This window comes from Mirounga angustirostris, unplaced genomic scaffold (assembly GCF_029215605.1).
Source record: "Mirounga angustirostris isolate CCGP_5_RB_7025 unplaced genomic scaffold, mMirAng1.0.hap1 SCAF_5, whole genome shotgun sequence".
NCBI lineage: Eukaryota > Metazoa > Chordata > Mammalia > Carnivora > Phocidae > Mirounga > Mirounga angustirostris.
In genome coordinates this window covers 94139603-94158314 of record NW_026991713.1, presented here as the reverse complement: position 1 = coordinate 94158314, position 18712 = coordinate 94139603, and the positions used below count along the sequence as shown (strand labels likewise).

The 18712-nt window shown below is 36.0% G+C and overlaps 1 protein-coding gene across 1 annotated transcript; it reads right to left on the bottom strand.

Moving 5' to 3' along the window:
- Positions 1 to 4474: 4474 nt before the first annotated feature.
- On the bottom strand, positions 4475 to 12817 carry LOC123841389 (early activation antigen CD69-like). Its single transcript, XM_045870995.2, has 5 exons — positions 12674 to 12817; positions 8491 to 8613; positions 7360 to 7559; positions 6893 to 6996; positions 4475 to 5595 (listed from the first exon to the last, which is right to left on the bottom strand). Exons 1-5 carry the CDS (start codon positions 12735 to 12737, stop codon positions 5487 to 5489), a joined length of 600 nt encoding a protein of 199 aa, XP_045726951.1. The 5' UTR covers positions 12738 to 12817; the 3' UTR covers positions 4475 to 5486.
- Positions 12818 to 18712: the final 5895 nt, after the last annotated feature.

Here is an 18712-nt window from a genome sequence, read left to right as displayed (position 1 = left end):
AACAAGTCAGGAAATGACCGATGTTGGTGAGGATGTGAAGAAAGGGGAACCCTCCTACACTGTTGGTGGGAATGCAAGCTGGTGCAGCCACTCTGGAAAATAGTACAGAGGTTCCTCAAAACGTTGAAAATAGATCTACTGTAAAATCCAGCAATTGCACTACTGGGTATTTACCCCAAAGACACATATGTAGTGATCCAAAGGGGTACATGCACCCCAATGTTATAGCAGCGATGTCCACAATAGCCAAACTATGGAAAGAGTCAAGATGTCCATCAAGAGATGAATGTATAAAGAAGATGTGGTATATATACACAATTGAATATTATACAGCCATCAAAAAAAGAAATTTGCCATTTGCAACAATGTGGATGGAACTAGAGGGTATTATGCTAAGCGAAATAAGTCAGAGAAAGACACATATCATATAATTTCACTGATATGAGGAATTCTTTTTTTTAAAGATTATTTATTTATTTATTTGACAGAGAGATAGACAGAAGAGCACAAGCAGAGGGAGTGGCAGAGGGAGAGGGAGAAGCAGGCTCTGCACTGAGCAGGGAACCCGATGAGGGACTCGATCCCAGGACCCTGAGATCATGACCTGAGCCGAAGGCAGACGCTTAACCATCTGAGCCACCCAGGCGCCCTGATATGAGGAATTATTAATCTCAGGAAACAGGATTGCTAGAGTGGTGGGGGGAGGAGGGATGGGGTGGCTGGGGGGTGATAGACATTGGGGAGGGCATGTGCTAAGATGAGTGCTGTGAATTGTGTAAGACTGTTGAATCACAGACCTGTACCTCTGAAACAAATAATACATTATATATGTTAAAAAAAAAAAGAAGATAGTAGGAAAGGAAAAATGAAGGGGGTGGAAATCAGTGGGGGAGACAAACCATGAGAGACTATGGACTCTGAGAAACAAACTGAGGGTTCTAGAGGGGAGCGGGGTGGGGGGATGGGTTAGCCCAGTGATGGGTATTAAAGAGGGCACGTTCTGCATGGAGCACTGGGTGTTATGCACAAACAATGAATCATGGAACACTACATCAAAAACTAATGCTGTAATGTACGGTGATTAACATACCATAATAATAAAAAGAAAAAGGGAAAAGAAAGTAGATGCAGTGTCTTTCTAATGAAACACATTAACCCGATTACATTACCCATGAACTTTAAACTGTACTTAAACTGTTGAAAAGAAAAACAAAACTATAATTTTTCTCAGTTTAAGTATATCTCCTGGACCAAGAAACCAAACCAAACCAAACTGCAGTGATTTTATCCAGCCACTAGATGACCCTGAAGCTTGTGGATGCCCATAAAACTGGGGGTACTTGAGTTACTTTAGGGTAGAGGAGATTCTTGAAACAAACTGATTTTGTTTTTTTATTTCTTGAAATATAGTGTCAACTATATTATCATTAGTTTCAGGTGTACAACATAGTGTTTTGATAACTCAGTACCTTATGCTGGGCTCACAAGTGTAGCTCCCATCTGTCACCATACAGCGCTAGCACAGTATCGCTGACCATACTCCCTATGCTGTACCTTTCCTTCCTGTGACTTATCCATTCCATAAATGAAAACCTGTAACTCCCACTGCCCTTCACCCATTTTTCCCATCCCACTGCCCCCTCCCCTCTGCAATCATTAGTTTGTTCTCTGTATTGATGGGTCTGCTTCAAAGCAAACTAATTTTTAATATATGTAATTGGTCACTAGAAATTAGAGCTGTGCTTTAAATAATAAAATGACTACTTTACTGATACTATATTTAAAATATAAATTTATTTTAATGATACTATATTAAAATATAAATTTTTCTTATAGAATATCTTGAAACTATAAAGAAACATAAGAAAAGAAAAGTTATCTTTACTCCTATTACTCAGGGAAAATCATTGTGCTTACCTTTGTGGTTTTCTCTCTTCAAGCATATAGAAACAAAGCAAATGTATTTCTGTTCAATATTTAACAGGATAGAATCTTACTGGCTGTATTATTTTGCCTGGCTTAACAATAATAGTGTGCATATTTCCCCATACTCCTCAACATTCTTTTTTATTGTTATTTTTCATTGTCAGATTATTTCATCATGTAGTAGAATCATACTTATTTAACCAAATCTTTAATTTTGAACCATTAAGTGGTTTCCGATTTATCACTAGTAAAAATAGTTCTTTGATAAACATTTTTGTGGTTATGTCTTGAACATCAGAGATTATTCCTTTAAAGTCCTCCACCCCAAAAATTGTCACATCAAAAGAAACATGGAATCTTTTAGGGCTTTTGATGAGTATTTTAAAACCGTTTTCCAAAGGTCAAACTATACCAATTGATGTGATCATCCACAATCTTTCTGGTCATATATTTTCCAATATTTTCTCTAGAATTTTGTTAGCATTTTAATCTCAGTTGTGATCGATTTTCATGTGTTAAAATCTAGTCAAAATTATGAAAATTGAGAACAAGCATAGAAAGATAATTTCTATATCAATACTATATTAATACTAAAAGTTTTGAATCAATTCAATACTGACTATAGGACCTAACATTTCAGTACCATTCAATCATTTAAAAAATACTTTTAATTTTATTGAATCCCTATATTTATGTGAAATAAGCAGGTGAATTGTTATTACCCTTTTTAGAGGAGGGAATTGCAATTATGTTGCAAAAGCCAAATAAAACACAGATAACTGGTAGTTACCTTCAGTACATATTAACATAATTATCTGGGTGAATATAGCCTATAAATTCAACATTTTAAAAATTAGCTAAAAGCTTGAACACGGGAGCAAATCAAGTATATATCTGTAATATACTTCCACAGCACCCTACACTTTCTCTACTATACGCTTCATCACTACCCTAATGTAATTGTTTACTTTATTGTTTTACAAATAACCCCTTCAAAAAGAAAGACGGGCTATGTAGACGTACACATAATATGTAGCAATGCTGCTTTATGCCAATACTGGAAATTTAATGACATAATGTTCCCATTTATAACAATTATTACTAGAAGTTAATACATCACTGTGAGCCAGGTACTATTCTAAACTCATTTTCATGTATTAACTAATTTAATTTCTACCCAATTTGGGGGAAATTTCTAACTAATGCTAACTAAAACAGTTGGGCAACTAGCAGGTGGCAGAGATGAAACAGGCAGCATTTCTCCTGTGCTCTGGCTTTTAGCAATACTTTCCATTTACACATTTTTTTTTTTTTTAAGATTTTATTTATTTATTTGACAGAGAGAGAGAGCACAAATAGACAGAACAGCAGGGAGAGGGAGAAGCAGGCTCTCGGCCGAGCAGGGAGCCCCACGCCGGGCTCGATCCCGGCATTCTGGGATCATGACCTGAGCCGAAGGCAGACACTTAACAGACTGAGCCACCCAGGCGCCCCCCATTTACACATTTCATAACACACGAATCACAAGACATTGTTTTCTCACGTGACCCAGGCGCATATTGTTGTTACTAATGATAGGATATTAGAGTCTGAAGGCCATTTGTTTCCTTTTATAGCTGTGAGAACTGAAGGACATGGAGATGAAGGAAACTCTATATTTTTTATCACTAAGCAATGTCTGGAATTCACATTTCTTTTCAATATGCTATACTCATGATAACAGTTTAGAGATATCACAATAGCACTCAGAGACGTTTTCAGAGAAGAATATTATGAAATACATTCACAAAACAATTTTGAAGGTAACAGAATTTTTCCTGACTGAAGTATCTCATAGAGATTAACGTAGTGCCTTGTTTCTACTTCATGGATTACTTTGTGTAAATAACTAAAATATGCCTAGCACTTCAGAATTGAACAAGATGCTTTCAGAGCATCAGTTGTGAGGACCAGTTATCCTTTTTTTGGAGAGAAGATGAGCTATAAACAACAGGTCCTCCCAAGATGACTCTAGGGGTCTCCTAATTTCCTATGCCTCTTCAGTATGAGGGTGATGAATAATAACAGAAAGGAAGAAAATAGAGCCAAAAAACCTTAAATGAGGGCGCCTGGGTGGCTCAGTTGGTTAAGCGACTGCCTTTGGCTCAGGTCATGATCCTGGAGTCCCGGGATCGAGTCCCGCATCTGGCTCCCTCCTCGGCGGGGAGTCTGCTTCTCCCTCTGACCCTCCCCCCTCTCATGTGCTCTCTCTCTCATTCTCTCTGTCAAATAAATAAATAAAATCTTAAAAAAAAAAAACCTTAAATGACATATATTCCTCCCAAGTCAATTAGAATATTTACTGAGCATCTGCTGTACAGAAAAATATTTATAGCTCTTTTGGAAATATATATGAAAGCAATTCTAAAAGTACAAATTTATAAAGCTAAGTTTTTACTATAGATAAGTTTAAAAATGTTATAGTATTCTGTTTTCTGATTTCTAGTATGACATATAATTTTTAGTATATTTCAAGAAATGAACACTTCTTAGAAACCATTTTGTCGATTCTACTTTTATTTTTTTATGGTTGATTCTACTTTTATTTTAACATACATAAAATCAGCTTATAATGGCACTGAATACAAAAGACAAAGAAACACTATTGCACTCGGAAAATACTTCATAAGAAGCATTGCACATGATAGAATTGATTAGGAAAGGTACACATTTATAGTCAGATAAGACCATTATTATTCCAAGTTTGACAATACAGAAGTTTTCCTGATAGGAATTTGCCACATCACATATTGCACATTTTCCAATACTTTATCTGTTTCACAAATATTCCTCATATTTGTTTTTGTCCATATCTCTGTAAAATGCTACATGTAAGATTCTTAAGACAGTGAATTATGTAACATTGAAAAAGATGAATTACACAGAAGAAGTAAAAACAACAACAACAATATAAATACATGATCATACCACTCTTTTGGTGGGAAAATGACAACGTAACCTGGCAAACTTCTCTAAAAAGAGAGAAATATTACAAAGCTTAGTTTCATAAGCATTTGTCCACTTATACATGTTCTCTGATTTAAAAAAAAAAAGCATTTAGACTAAATGTCTGTGCTGCCAGTTAAAATTTCTTGTTTACATTCGGTTTTTAATACCACCACCTAACGTTTTCAAATAGTGCAAATACATGAAGCACACTCAGTTTTGGTAGTCATTCAACAATAAATAATAACTCTAAGCCTAGTTATTTTATTATTTTTAATTCTAAAAAATATAAAGTGCATCCATAAGGTTTAAAGTCATTCTTCTCATTCTTGGGTGTAACGATCAGTCAACCTGTGACTTTTTCCGCTCACGGCAAGAGTGTTCCACAATGCAGATATTCCTGGAATTTCGCTACCTTTCTTCCCATAGTCTTGTTTGGAAGAAGGTTTCCAAAATAAGACAAAGTTTTTTCAGAAAGTCTTTGTGGAAAATTTCTGACCGTAGAGCAGCATCGATCAACACAAATTTCCTTGAGTTCCATGGTATAACAGTCTAAAAGCAAATATGTTTCCTCATTATTTAGCGGGTTTGCTACATATCGAATATAAATTCTTTCCACATGCTGTGCTGCTGACCCCTGTACCATTCAGAAATGCACAGTTCTCAGATCCTGGGAGGCTGAACCTGTCAAACGATAAAGAAACAGAATGATTTTGAGTTCATTATTTCCATTCAGTTACATGAAAATGAACTTTGCGAGGGTAGCGGCAGATTTTTTTTTTTTTTTTTTTTTTTTTGCTTGATAGGAGTTCATGAAGCAAGTCATCTGGTCAAGTGACCATAAACCAATTTGTAGAGACAGTAGACAAGAATTGCAAAAAAGGGTCTGTGGAAGGAAGATAAAAAGGTAAGAGCAAAGTGTTCCATTTATCTGGTTGGCATGCCACCAGAGGAGTGAGTGACTCTTGGTTGTTTCTCAGTTAAACTCCTGGAGAAATAATTCCCAGAAAGTATACACATTCAACAATCAGGCATACAATTTAAGAGGGTGGGTGGTCCCTGAAGCCAATCTGTGTGTAAAGTACCATAGGACACATACTAAAAATGCCTTTTCTAAAAATTTAAATTTATTTTCCATATCAGTAATTATCATAAAACTGTTTAGAAGGCTAGAGTGCCTGGGTGGCTCAGTCGTTAAGCGTCTGCCTTCGGCTCAGGTCATGATCCCAGGGTCCTGGGATCGAGCCCTGCATCGGGCTCCCTGCTCCGCGGGAAGCCTGCTTCCCCCTCCTGCTCCCCCTGCTTGTGTTCCCTCTCTCACTGTGTCTCTCTCTGTCAAATCAATCAATCAATCAATCAATCAATCAATCAATCTTCAAAAAAAACCTAGAAGGCTAGAAATTTATTCAGTTCTGAGTTTTCAGATGGCAAAGATTAATACTAACTATATAAAATGTCCTTCAAACTTCAAAATGTACATCAATTACAGGTAATAAAGTCAACATCTTCCATTCTGGGGCAAGTTTTCTGTCAGGTTCATAGAAGCCTCTAATTTGCTATTAGAAATATTGTGCTTTATCCTTGTGGGGATGACAACTGGGAAAGAGTAAAAGGGAATTATTTTCTAAAAAGTCAGCTTATCAGGAAAATATATATATGAGATTGGCAATGTTGGATTTTTCTTTTTGCATCATCGTAATTATTTCTGGAATATGTCTGAGTCTATCACTCACACTAAAATTTGCTGAGATAAAATTACTAGAAGCATTTATTGTATGACTTGCAAGTAGGTAAAAGGAAAAAATGGCAATATTAAAACCCTTCTTTAAAGAATGTGAAAGAGTATAAGCATACATAACAGATTATTGATAAAGCTCTGCTCATAAAGGGCACAACCATCATATACAACAGTGCTTTGAAAGGAAAATGGCTTCCCTGAGCTGCCATTCTGGAGAGGATAAAGAGACATCTTGCAACTTACCAGTTGTTAAATTCTTTGCCATCTGACCATTTCCATGTCTGACCATCTTCAGTTTTCAGCCCAATCCAATGATTAGTTATACCCACATACTGTTTTAAAAAGCTCTTGAAGAAAGCACAAAGGAGGTGTGTGTTAAACAACCCCTCTGGGTAAGTACATAATTAATCCTATTTTTCAGAAGCTGCAATTCAAGGCATGATATCTAAGCTGATCACTTATTAGCTCTATTTAGGACAAGCTCATTTGTATTTTTGGCCTTTGACATTAAGTAATCAAGGCAAATTTACAAGATTAAACTGAACCCTGATTGGGACCTCAGACTGATCAAAGGGCTTTCTGTAACTAAATTTTCCCACAAGGGAGATAGGCACAATGTCTTCACTTAGCAGGAGACAGAAAGAAATCACAGATTATCTATATTAAAAAATGGCAATATTTTAAGAAATTGTTTTTGAATACTATCTTACCATGTCCTTTTCAGAATCAATGAACGCAAGAGTAGCACCCTGTTCATAGCAAAAGTTTTGGGCCGGCATCCAGCCCCTCTTTTCAGTGGAAATAAAATAGCATTTCTTCTGGTATCCAATCCAATCATCAGAGCATGAAGAAACATGGCTATTTGATGGCAATGGGGACATATATTGGCCTGGACAATTGTATTGGCCCACTGTGAACAGGAAAGTGGTTTGTTTTAGTAACAAAAGAAAGTAAATACCCACAGTATGCAAAATCAGTTCAGGAGGTGCTGAGCAGTGCTAGGTGACAACCTTATATAATTTCCTGTTGTGCCTAATCATTATTGTCAGGATATAAGAAATAAGAGGGTGTCTTTCGAGCCATAATCTCAGAAAGGGGCAGGAAAATAGAAAAATCTTGCAAGTAGTCTTCGGACTAGAAAGGGGACAGGGCATTATAAATTACAATGCAGTCAATATAACACTGTATTGGGAGATGAAGGACGGAAAAATTTACAGGGAAGTAATTCAGAATACGGAAAGATCTCTGACTGAGGATGTTTCATAAAGTTGTAAAATTTCATGTTTGTAAAGACACAAATGTATCTTGGTATTGCTATATGTTTTGAATACCATATCACAGTTGACTCTTTGGAAGATTCTAGATATATTTTAAATTATCCATAACCACCATTCTGTGCCCTTGGAGATAAAAGACAAAAGACTGATCAATTCCTGATTAATCTATGGCTTAGATACTATTTTTTCTATCAACAGTGAATGTGAAGCCCACATTTTTTTTTCTAACTAAATGTCTATTTATTTAGAATCTAAATCAGTCCCTTTCATTTCAGATTTTAAAATATGCTCAAATGTAATTTTCTCCCACAATAATTTATAAAACATAGACACTTTTAATACCTGTAAAGAAGCTCTAGAAAACTCAGAAAGCACTGTATTGATCATCTAAGGAATATGGAATTATATTTAGTATTCTTTAAGAAATCAACCATATATAATAATTGGGATAATTCTAAATTAATCAGAATTTCTCATTAATTAGACCAAGTAATCCCTGTTGATTTCAGCTGGACATGAATGCTAACAGCAGAGACTCAATGAATTCATGAAGTACAGACCCACCTGACATAGCGATGAGAGCTATGATTAAAACAGTGATGAGGACCACATTCACAACAGCACATGGGATAGGAACTTGAAGGGACCCTTCATGCTGTGTTGCAAAATGAGGGCTGGCAGCATTACCTGAAGAGAGAAAGTTGATGATGAATTTAGGCAGACTGTAGAAGTAAAAAAGGGACATTCGATATTCTCCTGAGGCATTTACATTTTAATTCTTCCTTATCTTGTTATATGAAATTTATAAGCTAATTTCCCCCAAATTTCGAGTGAATTAGGATAGTGAAACAATTCAGGAATAATAATGAAATCATAAAATATCTCCCCAATCTATGCACTTAGTAGCTACAAAAATTCTAACTATATCATAATTTTACTGTTTGAATCACAAGAACATTTATTAAATCTCTGATTATCCTAGAAGATATATAAAAGAGATATCCTAAGCACAATACCTTTACCTCTCTGTAGTTACTGTTTAAGAGAGATGACATAAATGCAATAATGTGGATAATGAATAAAAAATACTGAACTGATATATATAAATAGCTACAACTAGCATGACTGAAAATTAAAAAAAAAAGACTGATGGTACTTTTTGGTGAAGTTGGTACAGATGTGAAGCAATTGAAATTTTCATATATTACTCATGGGAGAGTAAAATGGAAAAATAATTTGGAAAGCTCTTTTTTTATACAATTAAATATACACCCACCCTATGATCCAGCAATTTAACTTGTACAAAACAAGAATGTTCATAGCAGCTTTATTCTTAAGAGCCAAGTCTTAGAAATAACCCACATATCCATTAATAAGAATATGGATGAACAAATTATGGTATATCTGAATACTATTCAGCAATTAAAAAAACTGATAAATGCAACAAAATGCATGAATCTCAAAAAAAATGTTGAGTAAAGAAAATGCAGTTATAACTATATATTGTATATTTCCATTTATATGACATTCGAGAATTGCTGAACTATAAGTGAAATAAGTCAGACTGAGAAAGACAAATACCATATGATTTCACTCACATGTGGAATTTAAAAAAAACAAATGAAGGAACAAACAATAAAAAGAATCAGACTTATAAATACAGAAAACAAAATGATAGTTGCCAGAGGGGAGGAGGATGAGGGAATAGGTAAGATGGGTGAAGGGGGGTGGAAGATACAGGCTTCCAGTTATGGAATGAATAAGTCATGGGGATGAAATGCACAGCGTAAGAATTATGGTCAATGATACCGTAGTAGCATTGTATGGTGACAGATAGTAGCTACATTTATGGTGAGCATAGCATAACATAAAGGGATGTAGCATTACTATGCTGTACACCAGAAAATAACATAATAATACATGCTAACTATACTTAAAAATAAAAAGAATAGTTGAACTAAACTATGGTGATAGAAATCAGAAAAGTGATTGCTTTTATGTGTGTAGGAAAAGTAATTCGACCAGAAAGAAACACAGGGGAACTTTCTAGGGTGATAGAAAATTTCAAATGTTGATTGGAGTTTTTGTTATAATTCATTAAACTGCATACTTATGATTTGTGCATCCCTTGTATGTAAATTATACCTCAATTAAAAATGATATGTGGATGAAGAGTCAAATATTTGAATTTTTCAAGAGAAGTTAAAATAATAGAAGAAATACAACAATATTAACAAATGTTAGGTGGAAGTTGATTATTTCATTTGCCTTCCATATAGTGCTGAAACAAAGTAAAAATTTGATTTCACCAGTAAGAAATATTTTTGTGGAATATGAATATGATGTGAATGATGATTCTTAGTTTAAAAAAAAAAACTAGAAGAATATCTATCTTAGAATATAAATAAATAATTGAGGAAGAAGAGAAGGGGATTTTGTGTCCAGAGATTGAATTTGATTTTTGCTAGGATGAGCTCTCGAGATTTTAAAAATCTAGCCTCACAAGAAATCTGTATTTCCCTATTATGTTCTCAAAACCTGAAATGTAAAATGGCCACTTGCATGATATTAGAGTTTACCATGCAAAATAGCCTCAAATGCAAACATATCTTGTTTTTCAATGTGTATGACTTTCATAATTAACAGGATGTTAACAGAGAACATATTTTGAAATTTTTGTATTTCTATTCCTTGAAACATTTCTCTAAAGTCAAACTGAACAAAGACATGTGCTTTCTTTCATTGTTTACTGGTTGCCAACATCAGCTTTTGCTGCTGGGGATTGTTTTTCCCAGCGGAGGTCTGCACTCAGATTTTGCAAGAGAAGCCTTTACTGAGCTCCTATCTAGTTCTATTTCTCACAGCTTCTCAAAGCAAGTCTTCTTTTTTTTCACCAGTAGATCACCGGAAGCAGCCTTTGGTAGGTAGGGTGGTGAGTTCAGAGCTCTCTGTCTAGTTTCACTTCTTCCCATGTGAGAGTCAATCTTGCCGCTTAGACTCAATGAAGCAACAGTTCTGGTTCCTTAGCAAACACTAACTCATCCAGATAGCTCATGGACTCAGAGCCTAGCTCAGTCTATTGGCTTATCCAGCGGGCAAACTGTGGAGATAATTCTCAGACTGTACATTTGTTTTCCATTGGTGAGGGCTATTGTTACTCACAGTTTGATTTATCACCTAGGTGACAAAACACTCCCCCAACAGCATACTCTGCTCTGATTATGGGCCTTGTTCATTAATGAAGAAACTGAAAATAAATCCACAATTATATACTGAGACATCCAAAGGTGATGCCCAAGGATTGTTCATACTAATAAAGCAACCACAAGGGCAGCATAAACTAAACATTCAACAGAAAATTGGATGAACTCAGAAAAAGCTGAGGATTCCTGAATTAGGTCCTTCTTCTTTCAACTATGCTCTCTACTTACTGAGTAGTTTTGTTATTATATACATTTCTTCTTTTCAGCAGCTCAACTGGGCCATAAAAGTATGGTTACCTAGCCACCAGAAATCTGTGTGGCATGCACTTGTTATCTACACTTGATTTTGTGTTCTTAGGTGAAAGATGGGTTTATCAGAAGTGACTGATACCTTTTTAACGTAAACCAGTCTAATAGACACACACTCAGAAAGCAATCCCTTCCTCCAGATTGTTCAGCTCTGCTGTTCATAACACACCCCTTTATTACTGGATAACTTTGTTTATAAGTAAATTGTCCCTCCCACATGCTAGTGCTTTGGAGCACCTCATTAGTTAGAGAGGAAGAGGGATATATGGAAAAACTCAAGAAAACCTCACAGAAACACATTATAGGAAAAACAATGGGAGCATCCCAGTAATAGGAAATAGAATAGGTCTGTGGACAGAATACATAAATAGAAGAGAGGAAAAGGTAAATAGCTAAGATGACCATATATTGATGTATTTTGATGAAAAACAAAAGAAAGGAAGAACCATGTATGATTCATGTAGAATTTGAAGCCTTTGATTGAAAGGGGGAATCAGAATGATGAAATGAAGAGTTCCATGAAGAGTAGAAGTAGAAGTTCATATTTTCAAGAATTTTTCATGACATTCTCCTAAGAAATTACCTCCAGGCCTGGTAAATGTTCAGATATGTTCAGATACAGCTATTCTTTCAAAGATTGGAAACCTTCATTCCCAGCAACTGGAGGATGCTGTCATGAGAACACAAGCTGAAGCAAACAGAAAGCATACAAAGACACAGGTGAAGACAATAAAGAATGTAACTCATTATGGGGAAAACAGAATTGCTATAAAGAGAGGCAATGCATCCCGAAGCATGTACAGATGGAGACGGAAAAAACGGTGGTGAATGCACTGGGCCAGTGCAGGGAGTTTTCTAGTTAAATCTGAAGAATTGATATCATATAAACTAAAACAAAAGACAGATCTCTAACGATCTTCAGAAATCCACCTTTGTGGTTTCCTCTCAAGTCTCAGGTATCCTGTCTTCTCATGGATAGAGAAATATTTACTTGTTCTCATTTTCTCCTTTACCTGGACTGAAGTAAAATGTAATCAAGTGTTTCTAAGACAAAGGCTCATTTTTTAAAATACTGCTAATATCAGAGGATAGAGAGATAGAAGATAGATGATAGATAGAAAGATGATAGATAGATGTGTGTGTGAGAGAGAGAGAGAAAGAGAGAGATGATAGGTAGATGTGTGTGAGAGAAAGATAGAGTTTTGTTACCAGTATATAACAAAGGTCTGACTTACCTTGTTGTCCACCCTCTGGATGCAAGGAGCTGTTCTCTGTTATGGAATAATGTTCAGAATTCATCTTTGTTCTAGTGAAGATTCCCTGGCTAATCCCAGGTCAAGCCAATCTATAGCAAAATTCTTTGTCAAAGCTCTTGTTCAGTCTCTGAGTCTGTGAGGTATCTCAGCGTTTATATTCAGTTGTATTGTCCCCACCCCCTTCCTCCTGCCTCCTAACCACTCAACTTCATCAGTTCTCTTTAATTTATGCTCCAGCAGCCCAGACAATTTACAATGTGTTATTGTGGTGAGCTGTGGGTTTTCCCTGTTGTCTGAAATGTGCTTTCTCACAACTGTAGGTGTAGCATGAAGAGACAAGCGGGATTTTCCTAGAATCTGAGACATCTTTCTTTAAATCTGTGAAAAACACAAATAACTTAGGAGACAGCATATTTAAGTAAAGAATGAAAAGTTCAGGATTCCTAACTTTGAGGTGGAAATAATTTAGAGAGTAATATTTCCCTTAGAACCTCATTCATTTAATTAACAACTAATATTTATTGAGCATGCACTTTGAACCTGACACTGTTTGGGGCTAGAGAGTTTATTGTTAAATAAGAATTTTAAGACCTCTGTCCTTATGGATCTCTCTCCACTCTGGAAGAATTTTACTTAGGAAGCTATATACTGGCTGTCGGAAGGGTATCATTCACTTCTTTCCTGGGGACTAGTTCTTTTAAGGTATCATTTAGTATGTACTTGTTTTAAGGAAATAGAAACCTTGTGGTCTGGAACTTCCTTTCTATGTTCTAAAATTGTTTATCTTAAATTATCTTTCATTTATCTCTTGTTAATTTTTTGGTCATATTTTACTTTCGTATAGATTGCCCTAATTTCTCCTAATATCTTATTCTTCTCTAAATTTCCCCTATTTTAGATTATTTTCCTGTATCCCTGAGGTGTCAGACATTTGGAGTATGATTATTATAAAAAACATATTACCATGGTATCAATACCATCCCAGTGAGCTAGGAAGGCAGAATGTCTGTGTATGGGGATTTAAGGAGGGGATCAAAATACCACTCTGGTTACCAATCTTTTTGCCATAATTTTTATCATTAGTATCACCTCTTTAAAGACTATGTGTTTTCAGAATAAAACATTTGTGGAAATATTATGCCTAGGTAGGTTCAGAATTATCATCTACCATAGCTTTGTTGGGCCAACGTATTTATTTGTTAACCTAAGACATGAAGAGGTGCATGTTGGTCTTAAGGGCTGTCTGCTTCCACTCCACTTTTTCAGTCAATTTCCTACTATGTTTTCCACATAACAGCAAGAAGGGTTGTTTTACAATTAAGTCATATCACTTTGGTGAGATGTTCATGCCCCCCCTCTACCCTCAAAGGCTTCTTTTCAAAATTACCATAAAATCCAAAGACCTTCTTATAGTTGAGAAGGTCCATGATCTGACCCCTGGCTACCTCTCCGGCCATTTTCCCAATTAGTCACTGTCTTCTCCAGCTGTAACCTCTGTTATACCACAAAAATGTCAAGCATACCCCCACTACAGAATCTTTGTATTTTCTCTAAAAGGTTCTTCTTCCACCTCCTTGCAAGTCTTGGTCTCCCTTCAACTCATTTTATTCACTATTCAACTGTGATCCACCCAGGAAGGTCTTCACTTACCTTCTTTATGTAAAAAGATTCTCATGCTCTATGCCACCATATACCTTTATCTTTCTTTATATCACTTGGTGATATCTGATATCATACCATTGTTTATTGTCTACTTTCCTTACTAGACTGTAAGCTGCTTGGGGGCAAGAACTTTTTCTGGTTTGCCCCTTCTGTGCCTCTAACACCTGACATAGTAACTGGAAACTGGTCTGTAGGCAGTACATACAGTACATACTTGTTGAATGCATGAATAAATAAATATGAACTAATGAAAGAATATGTATAAAAAACATAAAAAGTTTTAAACTACAGCGTGTTATTCGAGGAGGTGTGTGGGCTTGTAGATTACCACTGGATAGCAAGTGCACGCTTGAATATTGTGGATGAGTGACGGAAGGGTCAAGTTGGGTACTTAAGGGAAACAGCTGATGCTTTTGCTAATTTCTTTGGGTGAAAGCAACTTAGATCAGATCGTCTGTTTATTTTTCTAAACTTGGGAGATCTGAGTTAATGTCCACATTCTGATACTAATTACATACCCTATAATGTGAAGAATGCATGGGATTGAGAGAGTATAGGAAAAGCAAGAGGGACTTAATTCCTGTAAGGCCACAGGTCTGAGGCAAAAGTCTGAGGTTAAAAGTTTCCATACTCTTAGAGACAAATACCTCCTGGGAAAGCAAACAAATGAGAGATAACAGCTGTTAGGGATTAATGGTCGTCTGAGCAAAATTAGAAGTCACAATTTAAAGTCTGCTGTACAAGTATTTATACGTTCCAGGAGCCCTAGAAGAATGTCGACCATGGAGAAGGGCATCCTGTAATTGTCTCATGTCCACTGAAAAGTAACGACCAAAGATAATGACCGTGGGACTGAAGGATGCTTCCTCACTCCCAGCCCCTTGCCCTTTGGAAGAGTGACTTTATAAGCCTTGCACACTACCCCTTTGGGGAGCAACATTCCTCTTTCTTGTTGATTCCCTTGTATACAATCTATCTCTCATAAACTCTGCCTGGCTTTCTTTCTCTTGCGTTCAGTGTTCATTTCTATGACATTAAGGCTCAAGAACGGTCCTGGGGGTCCAGTAACAGGATAATATAGCAGTTTTAAATCTGCAACAGTATTTGAACTCTTCTAAGTCTGTGGGGTATAAAGAGAGAGAAAGAAAATATCTTTACGCACACTGATAATCCTTGCCGTGTGTGTTCTCCATATGCCAAGCAGTTTTCAATAGCTCATTGAACTATCCTAGAAATCGTGGTCCGGTTTAACCACTTACTAATGTGACTTTTCCCCTCTGATGACTCCCATATTCGTGTGAAAAACATAACTTTCTTAGTTGGACACCAACTATTTTTGAAATTATATATTCCAGAACAGTTAGGCTAATTAACATTATTTAAAAAGTATAGATTTTACAGACAAATAATCATTTCCCACAATTTTCCTTCTTATTCCCTGTAAGTCTGCTATGCTGATTTTCTTTTTGTTCCTTGAAAAATTAAACTTATTTTAATTTTATGGAGGGTGTTCTTGCTCTTGTTCTCTCTGCTTTCAGATTTTCCATGGCTGACACTTTCTTCTTATTTATGTTACCTCACATGTCACCCTCTCAGTAAGACCTTCCCTAATCCCCTGTATAAATTACCTCCCATTGGCCACAATTTATTACCTCACTCTCTTATTAAATATATCCTCATCTGAAATTTTGTAGCTCATTAGATATCTGCATATCTATATAGTTTTAAAAATTATCATTATTGGGGCATCTGGGTGGCTCAGTTGGTTAAGGTTAAGCATCTGACTCTTGATTTTGGCTCAGGTCATGGTCTCAGGGTTGTGAGATCGAACCCCACATCTGGCTCTGTGCTCAGTGGGGAGCCTGTTTAAGATTCTCTCCTTCTCCCTCTGTCCCTCCCTGCTCACGCACTCTTTCTCTCTCTCAAAAAAATTATCATTATTATTATTATTTGCCTTACTAGAAAGTAACATCTTTAAGAGCAGGGGCATGGCCAACTTATTCAACAACAAATCTCTAGCATATAATAAATGCCAAGAACATAGAAGGAGTTCAATAAATATTTATTGGGTAGATACATGACAGAATGTATTTGAATGTCAGCTCAAGTGTTTGTTAACTGTGCGGATCCACTGAGCTTTGGCTTTGTTATCTGTAAATTAAAAATATTAGCATCCAACTTATAAAGTTTTGTGAAGAAAAAATTATACACTAGAAAATTAGTGTTCTACTATGGTGTTTGGTATATATGAGGCATTTAATGATGTGTAAAGGAATCAGTTTGACATAAGTCATAAAAAGGGAAAGATTTGCATTTGATGTAGGATATAAAACTGAGAAGCCACAGCATTCTTGCTGCTATGATGTAATGTGGCTCTTGTCTGTCTACGATACAGACAGGGGAGGCCGCTATTTCTTAGGTCCACCTCTGAGAGTGCCCATGACACTAAGACACTGGCCTGTGTGCTCAAGTCTTCTTGGGAATGGATATTATATGTATATATTTATATATATTTTGTATTTATAAACACATGCATATATATGTGACATCTATTACATACTTTGAATATGTAATATATATTATATATGCAGACCATTGGGCACAGAAAAATGATAATGAGATCTTATTTTAAGAAAATAAATATCTGGAGGTGTCTGTGTGGTGCAGTCAGTTAAGCGTCAACTCTTGGTTTTGGCTCAGGTCATGATCTCAGGGTTTTGAGATCAAGCCCCATGTGGGGCTTCGTGCTCAGTCTGGAGTCCACTTGAGATTCTCTCTCTCCCTCTGCCCCTCCCACTCATGCTCTCTCTCTCTCTCAAATAAATAAATCTTTAAAAAAGTAAATAAATCTGTAAACATTATAACATTGATCAAAATCTGTTACCCTTTTCTGAAATCATTTTTCTCTGTTTTTATGGGAGGAGCCAAAGTATTCTGTTGAAATCAATACTTGTATAGATGGGAATAGGCAGCCTCCACAAACATAAAAACCAGCCCAATTCCTGAGAACATGTGTCATCAGCAGGCCTTCTAGGTATCCACTGCACCTCCTGCTATTCAGGTCCTTTACAATAACCTGAACTTCACTGCTGCAAAATTAATATTTTTCCATGAATCCTCCTCTGCTTCCTTATTCTTTTTAAGTGTAAGAAATCCCCATTGATTTGAGAAAGCAATCAATTGAGATTCATGTAAAGCAGTGGAAGAACAATGAATAGGTTTGCCCAGCACAGTTCTGGTTGACACTTGTCCTGATATCATTTCACTTGCCAGAGTGTCTTACTATATACAATAAATTATATGCTCATATTACTAATCAGTACTGTTAAATCAAAGAAAGGTGTCTCTACATGTGGAATTAGAGTAAATAGGACAAAGCAAAGTGTAGAGTGTCAGGATGCGGTGTGGGAGAGATTTTGGGGTCAGGTTTTTCAGTTGCCCCTTATTCATCTAAATATGGAAGCAAGCTTCCTTTGTGGTCAGCCCTGATGGATTCAATTCTCTGAAGCAAAGAAACACATGAAGAAAACTAAAGAAACAAAACTAGTGCAACTAAACTTTTTTTCAATCTCCTTGTAAAATACACATAACTATAACATCTATAACTATAACTATATATATGTAGCTTTCAATGCTTTCAGAGATGGTGTATGTCTTATTTCATACATAACATCAAAAAATTGAAGGACATCCACAGGGCAGAGATTATCATTAACATTTCATAGTTCATTTGAGAAAACTGAGGCTTAGAGAAATTAGTGTCTGGACAAATTTGGAAGAAGCCACTCAGGACACCAGAAGTCAGTGCAGCTCTTGACCATATATGAAGAATCCGGGGCAAGGTCGCAGAAAGGAAATGAAGTAATATGAGCTAGATGCAAAGTGATGCGGAGAAGACAGGATATACAATTCTTATCAGACAGCAGCTCAGCAGGATGCTTTTAGTAGCTCATGTTCACAGGGACCGCAAACTTCCGACCTAAGACAGTTTCCGGAGACAAAGTGTTCATAATTTTTTTTCCTGAAACTTCTTTTTTCTTTCAATGGGTGAATTAGGTTTCTGAATGGCTTTTAATCTTGGAAATCAAAACTTCAGTTTTTAATGTTTTGTCTCAAATATAATATATATTACATATTCAAATTGGTAAAATTTATTTTTAAATCACAGGTGTGCGTGTGCTTTCTAATTGCTTACTGTAAAGGGTCAATACAGGTAACCATGAGTAAGTGGGGGAATTTCCAGTTCGAAACACTTTCCAATCTTCTCTGCTCTCTGAATTTACTCTTTGAACTTTCTAATTTTCCTCTTCGGTGGACTATCTACTAAAAACCAGAAATGAGTTGGTTTGGAAAATA

Coding starts and splice junctions, on each gene's coding strand:
- LOC123841389 (XM_045870995.2), bottom strand. CDS start 12,737: ATGAATTCTGAACATTATTCCATAACAGAGAACAGCTCCTTGCATCCA. Junction 6,997..7,359: donor TTGATTCTGAAAAGGACATG/GTAAGATAGTAT, acceptor GCTTTCTTCAAG/AGCTTTTTAAAACAGTATGT. Junction 5,596..6,892: donor GGCAAAGAATTTAACAACTG/GTAAGTTGCAAG, acceptor ATCGTTTGACAG/GTTCAGCCTCCCAGGATCTG.